We start from the raw sequence: 16,986 nt of genomic DNA on the forward strand, positions 1-16,986 counted from the left end.
ATAGCTGGAATCTTCCTGGCCATACACAAAGGTCTCTAAAGAGCATAGAGCTGGCACAGTCTGCTCCCGTATCTATTTGTCTGATTTTGGTACAAGGAAAGTTAAAAAAAAAAAAAAAAAAAAAAAAAAAAAGTAGATCAGGGTGTAAAACACTGTGTTCTAAACGGGTCCTGCACCTGGGACAGGGCAACCCTGGCTGTACGTACAGACTGGGTGGTGAGACGCTGGAGGGCAGCCACACAGAGAGGGATCTGGGGGTTGTGGCTGACACCAAGCTGAATATGAGCCAGCAGCGTGCCCTGGCAGCCAGGAAGGCCAACTGCATCCTGGGGTGCATCAAGCACGGCATCGCCAGTCGGTCGAGGGAGGTGATTGTCCCGCTCTGCTCTGCGCTGGTGTGGCCTCACCTCGAGCACTGTGTGCAGTTCTGGGCACCACAGTACAAAAAGGATGTGAAACTGTTGGAGAGCGTCTAGAGGAGGGCTACAAAGATGGTGAAAGGCCCAGAGGGGAAGACATAAGAGGAACAGCTGAGGTCACTTGGCCGATTCAGCCTAGAAAAGAGGAGGCTGAGGGGAAACCTCATCACAGTCTACAGCTTCCTCACAAGGGGGAACAGGAGGGGCAGGTGCCAATCTTTCTCTTTTGTGACCAGCGATAGGACCCGAGGGAATTGTCTCAAGTTGCGATAGGGGAGGTTCAGGCAGGATATCAGGAAGAGGTTCTTCACCAAGAAGGTGGTTGCACATTGGAACAGGCACCCCAGGGCATAGTCATGGCACCGAGTCTGTTGGAGTTTAAGAAATGTTTGGATTGTGCTCTTAGTCACATGGTCTGAATTTTTGGGTAGACCTGTGCGGTGCCAGGAGTTGGACTCAATCTTTATGGGTCCCTTCCAACATGGGATATTCTATGATTCTATGATTTTAACCATCTCCAGTTAAAGCCTGGGATTGTGTCTACCTTGCAGCTGATTGCCTAACTGAATTCACTGTGGCAGGGGATCTGGAAAGGAAGAGTACTGCATCCCATGAGCATGGATCAAAACTCTGGTGTTAGTTGTATGCTCTGACTTCAGATGGAATACTAGACATTTCTCCACCATTGCAGGAGACTGGTAAGAGGCTTTCTGTTGTAGTCCATGGAGTAACATGATCCAGCAATGCTTTGAGTGGCTCAGGTCCTTTCCCATCCATCAACTTCATCACAGGATTTCCTTTCTTGCCATGCCTCAGGAGCCCCATATGTGACAGGCCAGGCACCAGTTGGGTCCTTGGCATGGCTGTGCTCTTCTGTACGGTCCCTCAAGGCAGCCCAGCAAAGGGAAGGGTAAGAAGCAGAGAATCAGTAGCAAAATAAATGCATCTCTCTAATTCTTAGTCCCAGCTTTGCTACATGCAGCTTCCACTGATATTCCAGAATGGAAAAAATAAGAAGTCGATTGTTTCAGTGTAAGGTGACACAGATACAGAACTACGATCTTAACCAGCAGATATTGAACTTGAACTGACTATTACAGCTCAGGAAAAATATCCTGGAGTCTTTTTTGATGGTTCAACAAAATTGTAGTCTTGGTGTGCAGAGCAGTCCAAGAAGCCAGCAAAATGTGGTGATGTCATCAGGAAGGACTCTGAAGGCAATAGAGAGGACATTATTTGGCTGTTAAAAGCTTCGTGCACTCACATCTATGCAGTTGTGGCCTCTGGACACAGTGGACATATTGTCCTGAGGAGGGCAACTGAGATGGTCATGGGCATGGGACAGCTGCAACATGAGGAGGGCCAGGGAAGGCTGGGATTTTTCAACCTGGAGGAGGGGGCACAGAAAATTTACCAGATCACAAGGTGAATGTGCACCTCGTGCTCATTGGGTTTTGTAACACTAGAACTAGAGACCATTGATGAGTCTAGTAAATTGGTTTAAAATGGATGAAAGGGACTTCATGTGAGGCAGGGAGGGAGAATAAACTTCTGGAACCTGCTGCCACAGGAGGTTGTAGAAACAAATGGGATCAGCAGGTTTATAAAGAGATTAGCAAATTCAAGAACAACAGGTCGATAAACAGGTGCCGAAGGCAACATGCAGGAATGTACGCTCTGAAATCATAACTACTGATGCTGCGGATGTTGGAAGAGCAAAACCAAAAAAGGCTAGGCTCATGTGATCACCCTAAATGCCATCTCCTGTTGTTCAAAACAACACTGGGTGAGATGAACCAATGATCTGATCCAGCACAGCATTTCTTATATTCTCAGTTTCATAATTCCTAGGCACATTCAGATCTTCTCAGGTGGTTGGTGCATGGTAGGAAGACAGACAATTAGCAGGAAAAAAAAATTTGCATTTCCATTCCAAGTTGAAAATCTGATCAATGTCCAGTGGATAATATCCAGCAGGCCCAACATGAAAATGCTGTAATTTCATTGAAAAAGGTTGCTAGAGGTACAGTTTAGTCACAGTGGAAATCTGGCTAGATCTAATTGTCAGAAAAGACATGGTTAGCCACAAGAAGAAAGTGGGAAAACAGTGCAAAGGAGTAGTGCTAAGTTTCTGCTGTTTAGTTGATGAATGACTCCAATACTGCAGTGACAGCCCTGAGAAGGAATCTGTGGTCAACATCAAGTTACCACAGGCCTGCTCCTTCTCCTCCCAGATGTAAAATCCAGGACATGGAACCTGCCACGAATATCTCCAATGGCAAGGGATTCATCATGTTTGACCTTTTTGGTCATGGGGAACTCACAGAATGACACCTCATGGGTCAACTTGGAGGGGGATCAGCAAACAGTTTTTCTAAGATGTTAAATTTTTGTGATGTCAAAGAAGAGCAGCCAATGTTTAAAGTTCTGATAATGCTTGTTTTTGTCAGCTCCTTTCTCTCCGGAAGGACCAGCTGTGCAGTAGCTGGTGCTTCATATGGCTGCTCCACTGGGAGCAATCTCTGCTTTTGGGAAAGTAAGGAGAGAAAGTATTTTAAGTCCTTCATCAAAACTGACATTATAGAGAAGGTTGACTCTGTCTTTTTTGACTATTTTATTTTTCCCACTGAATCAACACCTTCCTTATCAGGTTTTAAAGAGAAAACTCCAGCAAGTTCGGTAGCCTGATGTCTGAGATCTGACAAGGAAACCTCTCATGAAAGGGGTCTTGAGAGCTGGAAACAATTACAGAAAACAGAGATGCAAGGGCACAAATCAAACCTGTACCAGTGCAGAGGAAGGGCAGGAGGAAAACAGCCTGGCTAAACCAGTGCTCTCAGTTGCCAGAAGGAACCACTGACTGTAGATGAGGCAAACTCATTAACAACACGTATTAGGAAATAGCTGCTAGCCTGTAGGGACATGATCAAAGGACCAAGACACAAAGGAAGATATAGCTTATAAGAGTCTTAAAGGCCAAAAATAAAACATCCCATGAGGAAGGTGTTGATTCAGCAGAGACAGGAAAAGTAGTCATAGAAGAAAGAAAATAGAATCAGTCTTCACAAAAATGTCATTTTTGATGAAGGACTTACAACTGGCAAAAGAACAGTTAGAGAAGGTGGGCAGATGCTGAAAAGAGTGCATTAAAGTATATTTAAATGATTCCAGTGTTTTTAGACTGTTTGCCTGAAAAAAAAAACAACTAGGGAACTATAAACCAGAAAACTTCAATTCACAAAACAAACACAAACAACAACAACAACAAAAACAAACAGTGGGATATTTAATCGAATAAAGGGATGAGTAATAACCATTGCTATTGCCAAGAATGAATCATTTCAGATGAGTCTGTTTTCCTTCTGTGACATATTCCAGTCCTTGGTTCAACATCATTATTCACTGTTCCCTCATCAATAACTTATGTGTTGTAATGGAGAATACACTTATTAAAATCTCGGATGTGCTTGAGCTGGAAGAGTTGTGAGCACCCCAAAGCACTGGGTTAAAATTCAAAATTATCTAATTTATCAGAGAGACCAATTCAGTATGGGAAGTCTGACATTTAGGAAAGAAAAGTTGTCCAAGCATAAGGCAAACAAACTGCCTAAGCAGCAATTTTTTGGCAAAGGACCTACAGGTTGCACTAATTGCAAGTTATGCTGTTGGCATATTGAATGACAATATGGGATGTAAACACAGAAGAACCAGTTGTAAACACATTTTCCCTTATCTCTCCAGAAAGAGGATCTCTCAGCTGGTATCCTAAGATCAGCTTTCAAAAAGAAAAGAATTCTGAATCCTCCCATTGCTCCTCTGCTAAATAGGAAAGTACGTTTTAAATGCGAAATTCTTGGTAAACTCCTCTAGGAAGCTTGCCTTCTTCCAGAAGTATGTGGTTCCTTGTCCCTTTCCACGAGGCACTCTCCAGGACCATGACTTTTTATCAGATGCTAATAAGAGAAATATCCAAGCTACCTGGATAAAGCTGTTTGCAGTCTCTTGAGAGGCTGGCAAAACTGTTGCAATCAGGTAAGCCATAGCTGTCAAGTTCATTTCCTGGTGTTTCAGTAGAAATGAGCTCTCAGATGCCACTTGCCTTGGTGACAACTAGATAACAAAACACTTTGTTCCTACAATCAAGTTAAAAAACGTGATGCCCAACGCAGTTGCTCCCAACCGGTTGACCTCTGAGCAGCGGCAGCCCCCCTCTCAGCTGCCCCAGTGCCATGGCTGAGCACGGCACCCCAAGGTCTGGCACATCCCTGAGGCCAGCAGGGCTCAGCTGTCCTGGCTGTGTCCCCCCATCTCCTTGGGCACCCCCAGCCTGCTCACTGGCTGGGCAGCATCAGGAGCAGAGAAGGCCTTGGCTCAGCAACAGCTGGAACACCAGGGTGTGACCCATGTTTTCACCAGCCTGCACCCAGAACAGCACCACATGAGCTACCATGAAGGAAATTAACTCTATCCCAACTAATCCAGCATCCTTACTAATCTTCTGATGCTATTAACTACCTTCTCCTGATACACGTTCTTTGTGGAACATTCCGAACATGAGCCAGCAGTGTGCCCAGGTGGCCAAGAAGGCCAACAGCATCCTGGCTTGTATCAGGAATAATGTAGCCAGTAGGGTCAGGGAGCAGATTGTCCCCCTGTGCTCTGCTTTGGTGAGGCCGCACCTCAAGTGCTGTGTTCAGCTTTGGGCCCCTCACTACAAGGAGGACATTGAGGCCCTGGAGTGTGTCCAGAGCAGGACTACGAAGCTGGTGAAGGGCCTGGAGCACAAGTCCTGTGAGGAGTGGCTGAAGGAGCTGGGGGTGTTTAGTCTGGAGAAAAGGAGGCTCTGGGGAGACCTCATTGCTCTCTGCAGCTACCTGAAAGGAAGGCATGGGGAGCTGGGGGTTGGCTCCTTCCTACAGGTAACTAGTGATAGGACCAGAAGGAACAGCCTCAAGTTGCACCAGGGGAGGTTCAGGCTGGAAACGAGGAGACATTTCTGCTCAGAAAGAGCAGTCAGGCATTGGGACGGGTTGCCCAGGGAGGTGGCAGAGTCACTGTCCCTGAGGGTGTTAAGGAAAGGTTGGACGTGGTGCTTAGGAACGTGGGTTAGTGGGTGAGAGTGGTGGTACGGGGATGGTTGGACCAGATGATCTTGGAGATCTTTTTCCCAACCTTAATGATTCTGTGATTCTTTGTTTCTGGTGCAAAACAGTATTTCAGGATAATTCCTAGGGAAGGCAGCCTTCTGGAAACCCCCTGAGAACATGGACAAACTTACGTAAGGAGGCCTGCACACTGTTGGACAGCCTGGCAACTGCTGGAGGCTCCAGCTCGGGCTGCAGCCAGGAGCAAGGCTGCACTGCCTGGCTGGCTCTGATAAGGGGACCACGGCTTGAGGCCCCCATCTTGTGGCAGTGGGGGTGAGTGACGGCGACAAAACATTTGGCTGTTTGGAGCACAGTGCTTCTGTGGCCAGGCAGAGATGGGGCGCTGCCTGTTGGGACAGGCTGCCTCCTCTCAAACTTCTGCCGTGCTGTGTCCTACCTAAGGACAAATTGTGTGAGAGCCATTGGAAGTGAAAGCCTGGCAGAGGCAGCAGCCAAATCCTGACCCACACATGTACTATTCCCCTGCATTGCTTCTTACACTTCACTCTTCATGCACAGGGGCAAGTGTCTGTTCTTCCACCCAGACCCACCGGCGTGGCACATAGGCCAGGGAGCAAGGGGGCCATGACACCTTCAAGTTGGCTCCGTGTCGCTTTGCTGTGCTGGCTGCCCCAGAGCATTCTTGAATCTTCATCCCTGCACCAAGCACCTCTGAGCCCTGGCATGGACAGGACACAGTTACTCAGCACCTGGCAGGTTTTGGGTTGCTTTCCCTAACCCCCACCCCCCCAACTATCTGCTGCCCTGGTCCTTTACCACACCCGCAGGCTGGAAAAGAGCCCATGCGACTCTTATCAGCCACTTGCAGCCCCCCACCTGCCATGGCCACCCCACAGCTGGCCACGATAAGGGCTGGGAGCTACACAGAGCCCCCAGCGCTGCTTCACAGCCTGCTCTCCTTTTCCTGCCCCCACATTATACTGCTGAGGCTCCGTCCCAAAGAGCAGGATCTGGGACTGAGCCCCAGGTGTTTGAGGGCTCCCCTAGGAGTCCCTTATGCCTGCTGTCCCCTCAGTGTGCCCCTAGCACCCCTACTAAGCAGCACACTAGCAATGCATCATTAGATGGGAACAGAGAAGTCCTACAAGCATTGTACAACCAGTTGTGGGGCTGCATGGAAAGCTGTCCCTGCACAGGGGGTCCTCACCATGCCATCACACAGCTGGTGGCAGGTGCCCGTCCTCCAGTCTCCTGCAAGCGCTTCCAGGATGAGGTAATCTCTTCCCATGCAACTTTATCCTCAGCGTGGTAAGGGGTGCACAGGACTTTCCACCCCAACTGGAAGGATCTCAGCATGACTATGGTGCTCTGATGGGAAGGTCAGGATGGGCCGGGGTTGCAGGGATCTCCCAAGGACCAGCTTCTGGCCACTCTGTGGCCTTTCCTCTCCACCAGTGCCTAGAAATGCTCTGCTCATACCCACAGCTGGCAGAGCACCGTCTGCCTTCTGGGCACCACCACCCAACCACCTTCTCTCCAAGCAGGAGAAGAAAAACAGAGCCCATTTCCCCATGCGTGCCCACCTCATTCAGGGGATCTCCAGTTCAGGTGCACAGAGCCCCAGAGCCGCTCCCTCCCTCTCCCTCCCCATGGAGGAACAACCAGAGCAGGACACCAGGGCTGGAGCACAAATGCAACAGATTTTATTTCAGATCATTTGGCTGCTCGCAGTTGGAAGGCTGGCAACAGGGTGGGTCCAGCTCTAGCCACAGTGCCGTCTAACGGTACTTGGCAGTCAGCACAGTGCCCACGGCGCACATGAACTTGTCCAGGGAAGCATGGACCTCTGGGGTCAGGGCAGCGGGGTGGTGGATGGCAACCACCACCAGGAAGCAGTGGCCCAGGAACTGAAAGGCAAAAGGAGACGGTGAGTGAGCGGGGGAGGTAAAGGGGTGGCCGGATGGCCCAGGAGGGGTGCTGAAGAGGAGCTGGGGGAAGTCACCAGACTCACTCTGAAGTTGACAGGGTCCACACGGAGCTTTTGGGCGTGGAGGTCACTGAGCTTGGAGAGAGCACCCGCGATGTCATCGATGTGGTTGACAGCTTCAACTAGGGCAGCCGCCACCTTCTTGCCATGGGCCTTGATCTGAGCAGAGCCATGCTGCAGGTCAAAGTGGGGGAAGTAGGTCTTGGTCTGGGGGTAGGTGATGAACATCCTGTGGAGCAGAGCGAGTCAGGGTCAGCGGGATCAACGGATGGGGGACAGATGGGGTGGGGTAGGACACGGACAGTCACGGTGGGGGAGAGCACGGGGTTAGAGAGGAGAGGATCAGGGACGGACAAAGGACGGGGACAGACACCTACCTCTCCAGGGTCTCGGCGCCATACTCTTCAGCATGGCCACCGATTTTGGAGAAGATACCCTTGACGTTGGTCTTGTCAGCCGCGGACAGCACCATGGTTGCAGCTCCGCGTTGGCAGCCCCCAGCACGGGTGCCCCCACTGGTGCCGCCGGCCTTATATCCCCGTGCCGGCCCGGGCGCCGCCCGCCCCCGCCCGCCCCGCCGCGGCTGGACCTCGGCCAGGCGGGGCCGCCGCCCTGCCCCGCCTGCGGCACCGGCACCACGGGGGGGGCGACCCCGGCATGAACTGGGGTCGGGGTTAGGGTTAGGGGGGGTCTGACCCCGGCACGAGATGGGTTTAGGGTTAGGGTTTGGGGGGGCTGATCCTGGCATGAACTGGGTTAGGGTTAGGGTTAGGGTTAGGGTTAGGGTTAGGGTTAGGGTTAGGGTTAGGGTTAGGGTTAGGGTTAGGGTTAGGGTTAGGGTTAGGGTTAGGGTTAGGGTGAAGGTTAGGGTTAGGGGAGTCTGATGGGGTTAGGGTCAGGGGGGTCTGACCCCAGCACGAGATGGGATTAAGGTTAGGGTTTGAGGGGGGGAGGCGACCCCGGCATGAGCTGGGATTGTGGTTGGGGTTGGGATTAAGGTTAGGTTTGGAGGGGACTGACCCCAGTACAATCTGGGGTTAGTGTTGGGGTTGGTGGGTTCCAACCCTGACAAGAGCTGGGTTGGGGTTAGGGCTAGGGTCTGTGCTGGCACAGGTTAAGGTTACGGTCTGTGGTGACACAACTGGAGGATTCCCTGTCTCCTGGGAACAGGGTACACACAGCAGTGCCAGGGGGTCAGCACCAGGCACAGATGCAAGCACCAGCCTGCAGGAGCTGACAGCTGGGGAAGGAAGGAAGGCACGCAGGGCCACAGTGGCCCATGGTGAGCCCTGTGCACCCTGAATGATGAAGGTGAGGAGGGCAAGGAGGATGAGGAGGGCGAGGAAGATGAGGACGGCTGGCAAGGTGAGGGCAGCAGTGCTTCCAGTAGGTTCGAGAGCAGGCGGGTGGAGGACAGTTCACACCCCTGTTTCCTCCATGGCCAGCGGTTCTTATCATTTGTGTTTGGGGGAGATTAGCTTGACCTGGCACCATGTCAGAGCATGGAAGGAGGGGGGAGCAGAGCCCAGGGAAAGAGTAGCAGGGCAGAGTGTTTTCATCCTGTGCACACATCAGTGGGGCAAACCGCAAAAGCAGACGAGCCCTTCAAACTGAAGGCACAGGAATATTTGGGGGTAAATGGAGACAGATTTAGATAATGCTTCAGAGCATGGAGGAAAAGCACTGTGTGTTCATGAGTGCACTCACAAAAGCAGGAGCCAGCATGGCACAAGGACTCCCCAGAGCTGTTTCTGTGCATGCAGGGTCCCAGTATGCCCAGTGGCCTGCACTCAGCCACTGCTTTCCTGATGCACTTTCTCTCATCCCTCACAATCCTCCCTCTGGTGCCACAATGCAGAATAATTTAGAATAATTTAGGCTAGTTTAATATCTTATAACCTATCATCTCCTTCAGATCTAAAGCCAGTTATTTTGTTTTGTTTTGTTTTGTTTTTGATTCAGGTTCCAAGAATGTGAAACCAGCAGCATTGGAGTACAGCTCTGCAGGGAGCAGCTCACACCTCCCCAGATGCCATGGGAGGAGCAGACACACAGGGCAGGGGCACTTCTCAGGCACTTGCTAGGTATTTGTGGCTCAGGGGCTTGAGACCAAGAGCAGTGCTTGTACTTCATGGTTCACAGTGGATTTTTTTTTCTTCACTCTGTGAACTTGTCTGATTGCCTGTGGAGCTCATGCAGGCACTTAGCTCCCACAGCATCCCAAATCAAATCCTAAACAGTCATGGTGACAGAGCCAGGAAGAGTTAATCTTTCCCCATAGAAAATCCTTCAAGGAGATCCAGGAACCATGGTTGGCCTCACATACCCTTACCCCCCACCCAAGGTTTGCAGGCATGGGCAGGTGGCAGGCTGAGCTCTGTCCCCGAGGTCCTGCTACCAGCTTCAGGATTGTGTTTAACTTGGCAGGTCCCAAGTTGGGATGGGAGAGTGAGCAGGGCCCTGGAGAATAGCCATGGACCCCAGGGCCAGTGCCCCCTCCCCACCTCCACAGCCAGCCCCACCAGCAGGTCTCTCCATTCTGAGGGATGTGGGGAAGCAACCCAGCCCTCCCTGGGACCCCCAATGCCCAGTCCCAGCACACACGGACACAGAGCTGTGGTAATGGTGTCTTTATTGAAGGCGCAAGGGTGCAGGTAGTGGCTCATCTGTACTTTTCAGCCAGCACGGCAGCCACGGCCGACAAGAACTTGTCAAAGGCAGCGTGCATCTCGGGGCTGTAGTCTTTGCCCAGGTGTGCGGCCAACACCACCTGGAAGCACTGCGCCAGCAGCTGCAAGGCAAACCAGGGCTTAGTACCCCTGCTCTAGACAGATGGCCCTGAGTCCCCCTCAGACCCCCACCTGAGTCCCCCTGAGGCCCTAAGTCCCCCTGAGTCCCCCACCCTGGCCCTAGCCCCTGCCCAGCTCCCATTCCAGACACAATCCCAGCCTCTGGCCCACGTCCCAGATGCAATCCCAGCCCCTGCTGTCTGGCTGCTGGCCCCCAGGACCCTGGAACCCAGGACCACAGGACCCTGGCCCTCAGCCCCCCAGGACTGCCAGACCCCAGGAACCTCAGACCCCTGGACCCCCAGACCCTGCACTCCAGACCCTCAGACCCCCAGACCCAAGGACTCTAGTCCCTGCTTGCCTTGAAGTTGACGGGGTCAACACGCAGGTTGTAGGCATGCAGGTTGCTGAGCTCAGACAGGGCCTGGCTGAGGTTGTCCAGGCTCTTCACGGCATTGCCCAGGGCAGCCGCCACTTTCTTGCCGTGGCCACGGACCTGTTCAGAGCCGGGATGCAGGTCGAAGTGGGGGAAGTAGGTCTTGGTCTGGGGGTAGCTGAGGAACATCCTGCCGGAGTGAGGCCAGTCAGTTTTGGTGCCCTGCTGCTTTGCCCATCTCAGCCCGCACCCCATGGCGCTCTGGGTCCCAGCCCACACCCGCTGCAGGGCTCCTGCTCCCTGCTGCCCCCCCCGTGAGTGCCCCCTGGGCCCAGCCCACACCTCTGCAGAGCTTCACTTCCGAATTCCTCCTGGTGGCCAGCCACCTTCTCCCACAACTGCGTGATGAGCTTCTTGTCCTCGGCGGTCAGCATGGCGGCAGCTGGCGTGGCAGGCTGGCAACTGACGGGTTTCTGTGGTGGAGACACCCGCGGGTCCGAGCTCTTATAGCACCCTGCGCTCCCGCCCCGGCCTTATCTTATCAGCGTGGAGGGGTGGAGGGGCTGAGGCCACACAGTGCCGGGACCAGGGAGAGGCTGCAGCAGTTCCTTGGGAGGCCCCAGCTTCCCCAGAGGGGGCCCTGGGGGCCCGGCCCCAAGGGGGGCCCAGATGGGGCACCACTGCTCTGCTCTGCCCTGCTCTGCCCTTCCAGCTGAGCTGGCCCCCACAGGTGGCCTTGCCGCAGCAGGCAGAAGGGATCCGAGGCAGCCCCTCACTAGGCCTGGGGCCGGGGAGAGCACCCAGCAGGGCTGTGCCTTGCAGTCAGCAGCAGCCATCAGCACATCCCATGGGTGCCACAGGCCAGCCACAGCCTTGGTCTTCCTTGCTGGTGCTCCTGTCCACATATGCCATTCTCCCCTCACCAAGGCCCTGCTTGGCTCTTTGTCACTTGTGTCAGGGTGGATCCCACACCTGCCCGTGGCCCTCCTGTCCTCCAGCCTCTGGCACATGCAGCCCACTCTGAGCAAAGATCGCTCGGGCCGTCTCTGCTCCCTGTGCTGCCTTTGCTTTCTGCATGCTCCCAATGCCTCTGAGCTAGAGCCATGGACAACCTGTGGGGCAAGCCCTTGCAGGTCATGCCATGGACCTGCTGTGGGAAAGGCATCTCTCCATCAGTCCAGAAAAATCTGGGTGGGGGAAGAACCTCTTTCATTGGCACATTGTCTTTCCAAAGTCATGGAATCATAGAATCCTAGAATCATAAAGGTTGGAAAAGATCTCCAACATCATCTGGTCCAACCATCACCCTACCACCACTATCACCCACTAAACCATGTCCCTAAGCACCACGTTCAAACTTTCCTCAAACACCCCCAGGGATGGTGACTTCACCACCTCCCTGGGCAACCTGTTCCAATGCCTGACTACACTTTCTGAGAAGAAATTCTCCAAAATTCTCCAACCTGAACCTCCCCTGGTACAACTTGAGGCCATTCCCTCTAGTCCTATCAATATAGATCCATACCTGAATGATTTGCAGGCCTGCACTTGTTGCCTCATTCCCATCCCAATATGTGCTCCTGCCTCTCCACAAATGCTAGGACACTCCATAGGGGCTATGGTGGTTGAGGACTGTCATATCTTTCATTTATCTCTATATGAAGTCATTGATACAAGTTTGGGTTTAGGGATGTACTAGGTGCTGACCTACCGGATCCCCCTGACTTGAGGACATTCAGGCTGGATATCAGGAAGAGGTTCTTCACCAAGAAGGTGGTTGCACATTGGAACAGGCACCCTAGGGCATAGTCATGGCACCGAGTCTGTTGGAGTTTAAGAAGCGTTTGGACTGTGCTCTTAGTCACATGGTCTGAGTTTTTGGGTAGACCTGTGTGGTGCCAGGATTTGGACTCAATGATCCTCATGGGTCCCTTCCAAACTGGAATATTCTATGATTCTATGATTCTGCCTTCTAAGTTGTTGATTTAAACTTCTTAGCTACCCAAAAACCCACCAATATAGTGTGCTTAAAAATCTTACTGGTCACAGAAAATGCTGTTACACTTTAACAGGTTTAGAGCAGTTTGATGGTTTCAGACCTTCTGCATCTTCTCTCTCACAATTACCCAAATTCAGAGCCTAAATTTTGTAAATTAGATGAACACTACAGCTCACTGCACCAATTCAGGCTTGTTGATCAGAATTTGCTTAAGACTTTGCACCCATCTTTTCATGTCACAACTCCTCTGAGACACACATGGACAGTGATGTAACTTGATAAATATCTCACTGAAAGTACAGGGATATAGCTCAGCAAAAGAAACAGGGGTCACCCAGTCCTTAGACACAGATCCTTTCTAAGATGCACTATATGTTGTTTGTTCCACATGTGTGGGGAGCTTATCTAGTCTTTGGCCTGTTCACAGCATGTGGCTTACTTAGGTAGAGAATACAACAACAAATGAAGGGACTTCTGATTTTCAAACTGCTCTAAACATTCCTGTATTTTCATGAAGAAGTGATGCATCACTGTAAGTCTTGGGAAGACTTTGGAAGAAGTAAGGATGTAAACAAAACAGCTCACACATCTTTTAGCATCTGGGAGCTGGGAAGGAGTCAGTGGGAGTCAGGAGGGCCTTGGCCAGTGAGGCGTGAGTAGATATGTATGGAAGATTCATGCCTCCCCCCAGGGTGACTGTTGATACAGGTCAGCAATACAGATGACCTGTATTCTTCCATCACCTTTTTCCAGACAAACACTCATAATTTCTGATCCCCGAGATGTCATCAACACTGCAGTGTTGATGTGTTCATTCCAGTGACCACTAGTTTTCCCAAATTTCAAATGCATGCAAAGTTCCCAGTATATAAACAGGAAATGTTAAGCTGAGGGGACGGTCCCTTTACCAAACAGATGTGACTAGCAGGTGTGATAGCCCAAGGTGTTCAAGAAACACCAAATACCTTGACCAGACCCTGTGAAGAAGAGCATGCAAATACAATGCTCAGCATCACCTTGTGCACATCCCACCATATGAAATGCAGCTATTGTTCAGAACAGGCTGTGCTGGATTTTGGAGAGGCCAAATGAAAAGCCTGGGTCCATTCAATATCCTAGAAGGGTAAAAGAATGCTTCCTAATCAGCTTTCCATATTATGTAGAGATTTCAGGACACCCCTTCCTGAACACTACAGTGTAAGTGGAACATATGAAGATGAAAGCACAGAGACCATAGCTCACAGCTGAATTATTTATTGTGGTTTGCAGATGACCAAGCCCCTGCATAGGGGATTTGAGAGGACTGCATAGGAAGGAGTGAATGCCCCAAAGCTTGGCAGCTGTGATGTGCCATGGATGTGCGTCCCTCATCCTCTGTGGAGGCCGTTTATCTGTACTTCTCAGTCAGAACAGAAGAAACACTGGACAGGAACTTGTCCCATGCAGCATGAACTTCTGGGGTGAAATCACTGGGATAGCGGGCAGCCACGGAGCACAGGATACAGTGGGAAAGCAGCTGTAAGGGAAAACAAGATAAATTCAATTGTAATCAGTAACAGATGCCAGTCTGAGGGTCTGCAATTGACCTTGGTTTGTCCCAGAATGTCTGGGATGACAAATACATGTCTCAAACGGGTGATGCTAGTGCCTGAAGAAGGAGTGTGTGAAGAAGCAGACTGGCCTCTTGTATTGGGCAAAAGGCACTGCTTGATATAAATCCCTTTTTCCAATTGTCTCTTTCTTCTTCACTGAAGGGAATTCAGATTTTATTAAGACTATTCAGGGAAGGTGATACCACCTTACATGTAGGGAAGATTGATAAATTACAACAAAGGCAGCAAGGACTCAGGTCTGTCTAACACAAACCACAGAAGCACCTTGAATAGTTCTTTGCTTGACCTGAACCATATGTTTTATTAGAAGATCCAGTCTCAGGTTAAAAATCAGATTGGGAACCAGCAGCAACATGAGTTGACAAGGCTGTACCATACAGTCAGGGATCAAACAAGCATTAGCAAAATGATCTGTGGTCTGTAGTTCTGTGACTGTCTGTTTTCATTCTTTAAAATGTCTGTGTTCACTTACCTTGAAGTTCACTGGGTCCACCCTAAGGATGTAAGCATGCAGCTCACTGAGTTTGGCCAAAGCACCTCTAATGTCATCAATGTTCTTCACAGCTTCCCCAATGGCATTCATGACTTTGGAGCCATGGCCACGAAGCTGAGTTGAGCCTTGGCTGAGATCAAAATGAGGGAAGTAGGTTTTCGTCTGGGGATAGCTGGAGAAAAGCCTGGAGGAGAATATGATAATGAAGTTTGGCATTGGAAAAGGCATGCATGATCTGACAAAACCTCTGGGCAAGTACACTGAAAAACCCACCAGCTTCAGAAGTACACTCCTTGAGCAATTAACAGAGCTTTGGAAGCTTGAAGCTGGCATCAGGAGGTCTTTCTGCTCTTAAACCTCTTCTGTAGTATGTACAGATTAAAAAATGGGCTAATCTACACATACTAGAGAAGAATGAAATGTTATTTTTTTTTTTAAACATAATGTATTTTTTAAATAAATATTAGCCCCAAATTGTCACTACATTTCCTGTATTACACTGTAAGCTAGTTTCCAGGACTACTGAAAAAAATCTGAAAAAAATATTAACCTTTTTGTGACAGCTTGTTTAATTTGAATGACTGGTTTGCCGTGCTGTCCAGTTTTGTTATTTCCTAACAGTTTTTTATGTATCAACTGGAGCCATGAAACATGAGTACCCAGTGAATTTCATGGACAGCCGTTCCCTTGATGCCCATCATATGACAACTTACATGATAAACGAGTGAAAGTTCATTTCCTAATAGTAATAACTCTGTTTTAGGTCATCAAGTATGAATGACTTTGAATTTCTCTTCAGGGCTCCTACCTATCAGTTCTTCTGAATTTCTATAATCAAAGTAAACCCATAAAATTGTTTAGGAAAGTATCTTTGCTGTAAGATTTTGAAGCCATCTATTAGAATTTAGTAACACAGACGTAATTCCAGGGGAAAAAAAAAAAAAAGAAAAGAAAAAAAAAGTCATATTAGACACCATGGAGATAATCAAGCAATTCTCATCAGTCTCAGTGTGACTGTATGAATCTTACCCATATGACATTTACACAAGAAGCATCCTAATAGCAAACTCAGAGGTGGCACCCTCTGGAGAGGGTGTTCGGGGTGACTTACCTCTCCAGTGATTCTGCCCCAATGGCATCAGCTTGGGTAGCCACCTTGGTCCAGATGGTGATCACGGCAGCCTTCTCAGGTTGAGTCAGCGTCATTGTGTGGGAGAGTGAGGGCTCAGGCTCCTTGCAGTGAACACTCAGAGCAGGTTTGTACTAGTTGCCCTCACAGCCCTGGTTATAAAGAGGCAGAGGAGAGTGGACCTTGGGGTCTGTCCACGTTCATTGGTCACTCCAGAGGCCCACCCAGGGAGGTGGGAGACTCTTATCTCCCCGTGAAACAAAGCCTTTTTTGGAAAGGGTCAGTGCACTGGCCTTCTGTTTTGCTGGTGTTATCAGCTTCTTGCTTCTTAACATAATGGCTATGTGGCCTGAAAAAAAATGTCTGGACACATATTGATACATGAACAGAGAGAGAGTGCTGGAATATTCCAGTGATGGCAGATTAAGACACGTCTTTAAACTGAGGAGCAGGTGGATTTCAAGCATACTAAGAAGCTTGTAGAAAAATCTTTACATTACCTTGCTTCACAGATGTCAACACCAGACCATGTCTTTCATGCATATCATACGCTTCCAATTTATGTGGTCATCACATGTCCTAATATTATGTTAAATACTTCCTGGGTAGTGCTGGGAACAGGCTGGGAGATGCACAGCATAGTTCAGAGTGGGAGTGAGACCCTGCTTTTGTGGAAAACTGTGCAGATTTTTCCACCTGTTTCAGCACTTCCAGGCATTTGCCAGCCTCTTGCAAAGAATTAGGGACCCACTCCACTATTGATATTGCTTTTTGCAGCAACAGTAGTAATGATTCCTATGGATACAGGAAGAGAGAGCTTATGAAGTTGAGACCTTATGAAATTGAGAATATTTCTTCTAGAAAGAGGCACGTATATATGAGAAAACCCAGTTGGATGCACATGCTTCCTTACTGTCCGTGGATCTCAGTGCTGATACCAGAGGGCTTCCTGAGACAGTTAACATAGATGTTTCCCAGCAGTTTATTTCCTTAACCTACAATTCCCTCCTATAGATATTTGAGTTACATCACTAAGTGCCTCATACCGCATCTCTTTGATTTCTAGCTGTATG

At 49.9% G+C, this 16,986-nt stretch overlaps 3 protein-coding genes across 3 annotated transcripts; all 3 read right to left on the reverse strand.

The window, feature by feature from the left end:
• Positions 1–7,208: 7,208 nt before the first annotated feature.
• On the reverse strand, positions 7,209–8,050 carry LOC309883758 (hemoglobin subunit alpha-A). Its single transcript, XM_082772079.1, has 3 exons — positions 7,892–8,050; positions 7,539–7,743; positions 7,209–7,434 (listed from the first exon to the last, which is right to left on the reverse strand). The coding sequence occupies exons 1-3, from the start codon at positions 7,984–7,986 to the stop codon at positions 7,306–7,308; spliced, it is 429 nt and encodes a 142-aa protein (XP_082628205.1). The 5' UTR covers positions 7,987–8,050; the 3' UTR covers positions 7,209–7,305.
• A 2,079-nt stretch (positions 8,051–10,129) lies between these two features.
• Positions 10,130–11,179, reverse strand: LOC309883810 (hemoglobin subunit alpha-D). The gene is made up of 3 exons (XM_082772191.1): positions 11,022–11,179; positions 10,665–10,869; positions 10,130–10,305 (listed from the first exon to the last, which is right to left on the reverse strand). Exons 1-3 carry the CDS (start codon positions 11,111–11,113, stop codon positions 10,177–10,179), a joined length of 426 nt encoding a protein of 141 aa, XP_082628317.1. The 5' UTR covers positions 11,114–11,179; the 3' UTR covers positions 10,130–10,176.
• A 2,886-nt stretch (positions 11,180–14,065) lies between these two features.
• Positions 14,066–16,276, reverse strand: LOC309883906 (hemoglobin subunit pi; the record flags this gene model as incomplete). The annotated part of the gene is made up of 3 exons (XM_082772391.1): positions 15,896–16,276; positions 14,764–14,968; positions 14,066–14,194 (listed from the first exon to the last, which is right to left on the reverse strand). Exons 1-3 carry the CDS (start codon positions 15,988–15,990, stop codon positions 14,066–14,068), a joined length of 429 nt encoding a protein of 142 aa, XP_082628517.1. The 5' UTR covers positions 15,991–16,276.
• Positions 16,277–16,986: the final 710 nt, after the last annotated feature.

Source organism: Aythya marila, assembly GCF_965140915.1.
Source record: "Aythya marila genome assembly, chromosome: 15".
Lineage (NCBI taxonomy): Eukaryota > Metazoa > Chordata > Aves > Anseriformes > Anatidae > Aythya > Aythya marila.

Coding starts and splice junctions, on each gene's coding strand:
- LOC309883810 (XM_082772191.1), bottom strand. CDS start 11,113: ATGCTGACCGCCGAGGACAAGAAGCTCATCACGCAGTTGTGGGAGAAG. Junction 10,870..11,021: donor GGAAGTGAAGCTCTGCAGAG/GTGTGGGCTGGG, acceptor TCACTCCGGCAG/GATGTTCCTCAGCTACCCCC. Junction 10,306..10,664: donor TTGACCCCGTCAACTTCAAG/GCAAGCAGGGAC, acceptor TTTGCCTTGCAG/CTGCTGGCGCAGTGCTTCCA.
- LOC309883758 (XM_082772079.1), bottom strand. CDS start 7,986: ATGGTGCTGTCCGCGGCTGACAAGACCAACGTCAAGGGTATCTTCTCC. Junction 7,744..7,891: donor GGCGCCGAGACCCTGGAGAG/GTAGGTGTCTGT, acceptor TCTGCTCCACAG/GATGTTCATCACCTACCCCC. Junction 7,435..7,538: donor TGGACCCTGTCAACTTCAGA/GTGAGTCTGGTG, acceptor TTTGCCTTTCAG/TTCCTGGGCCACTGCTTCCT.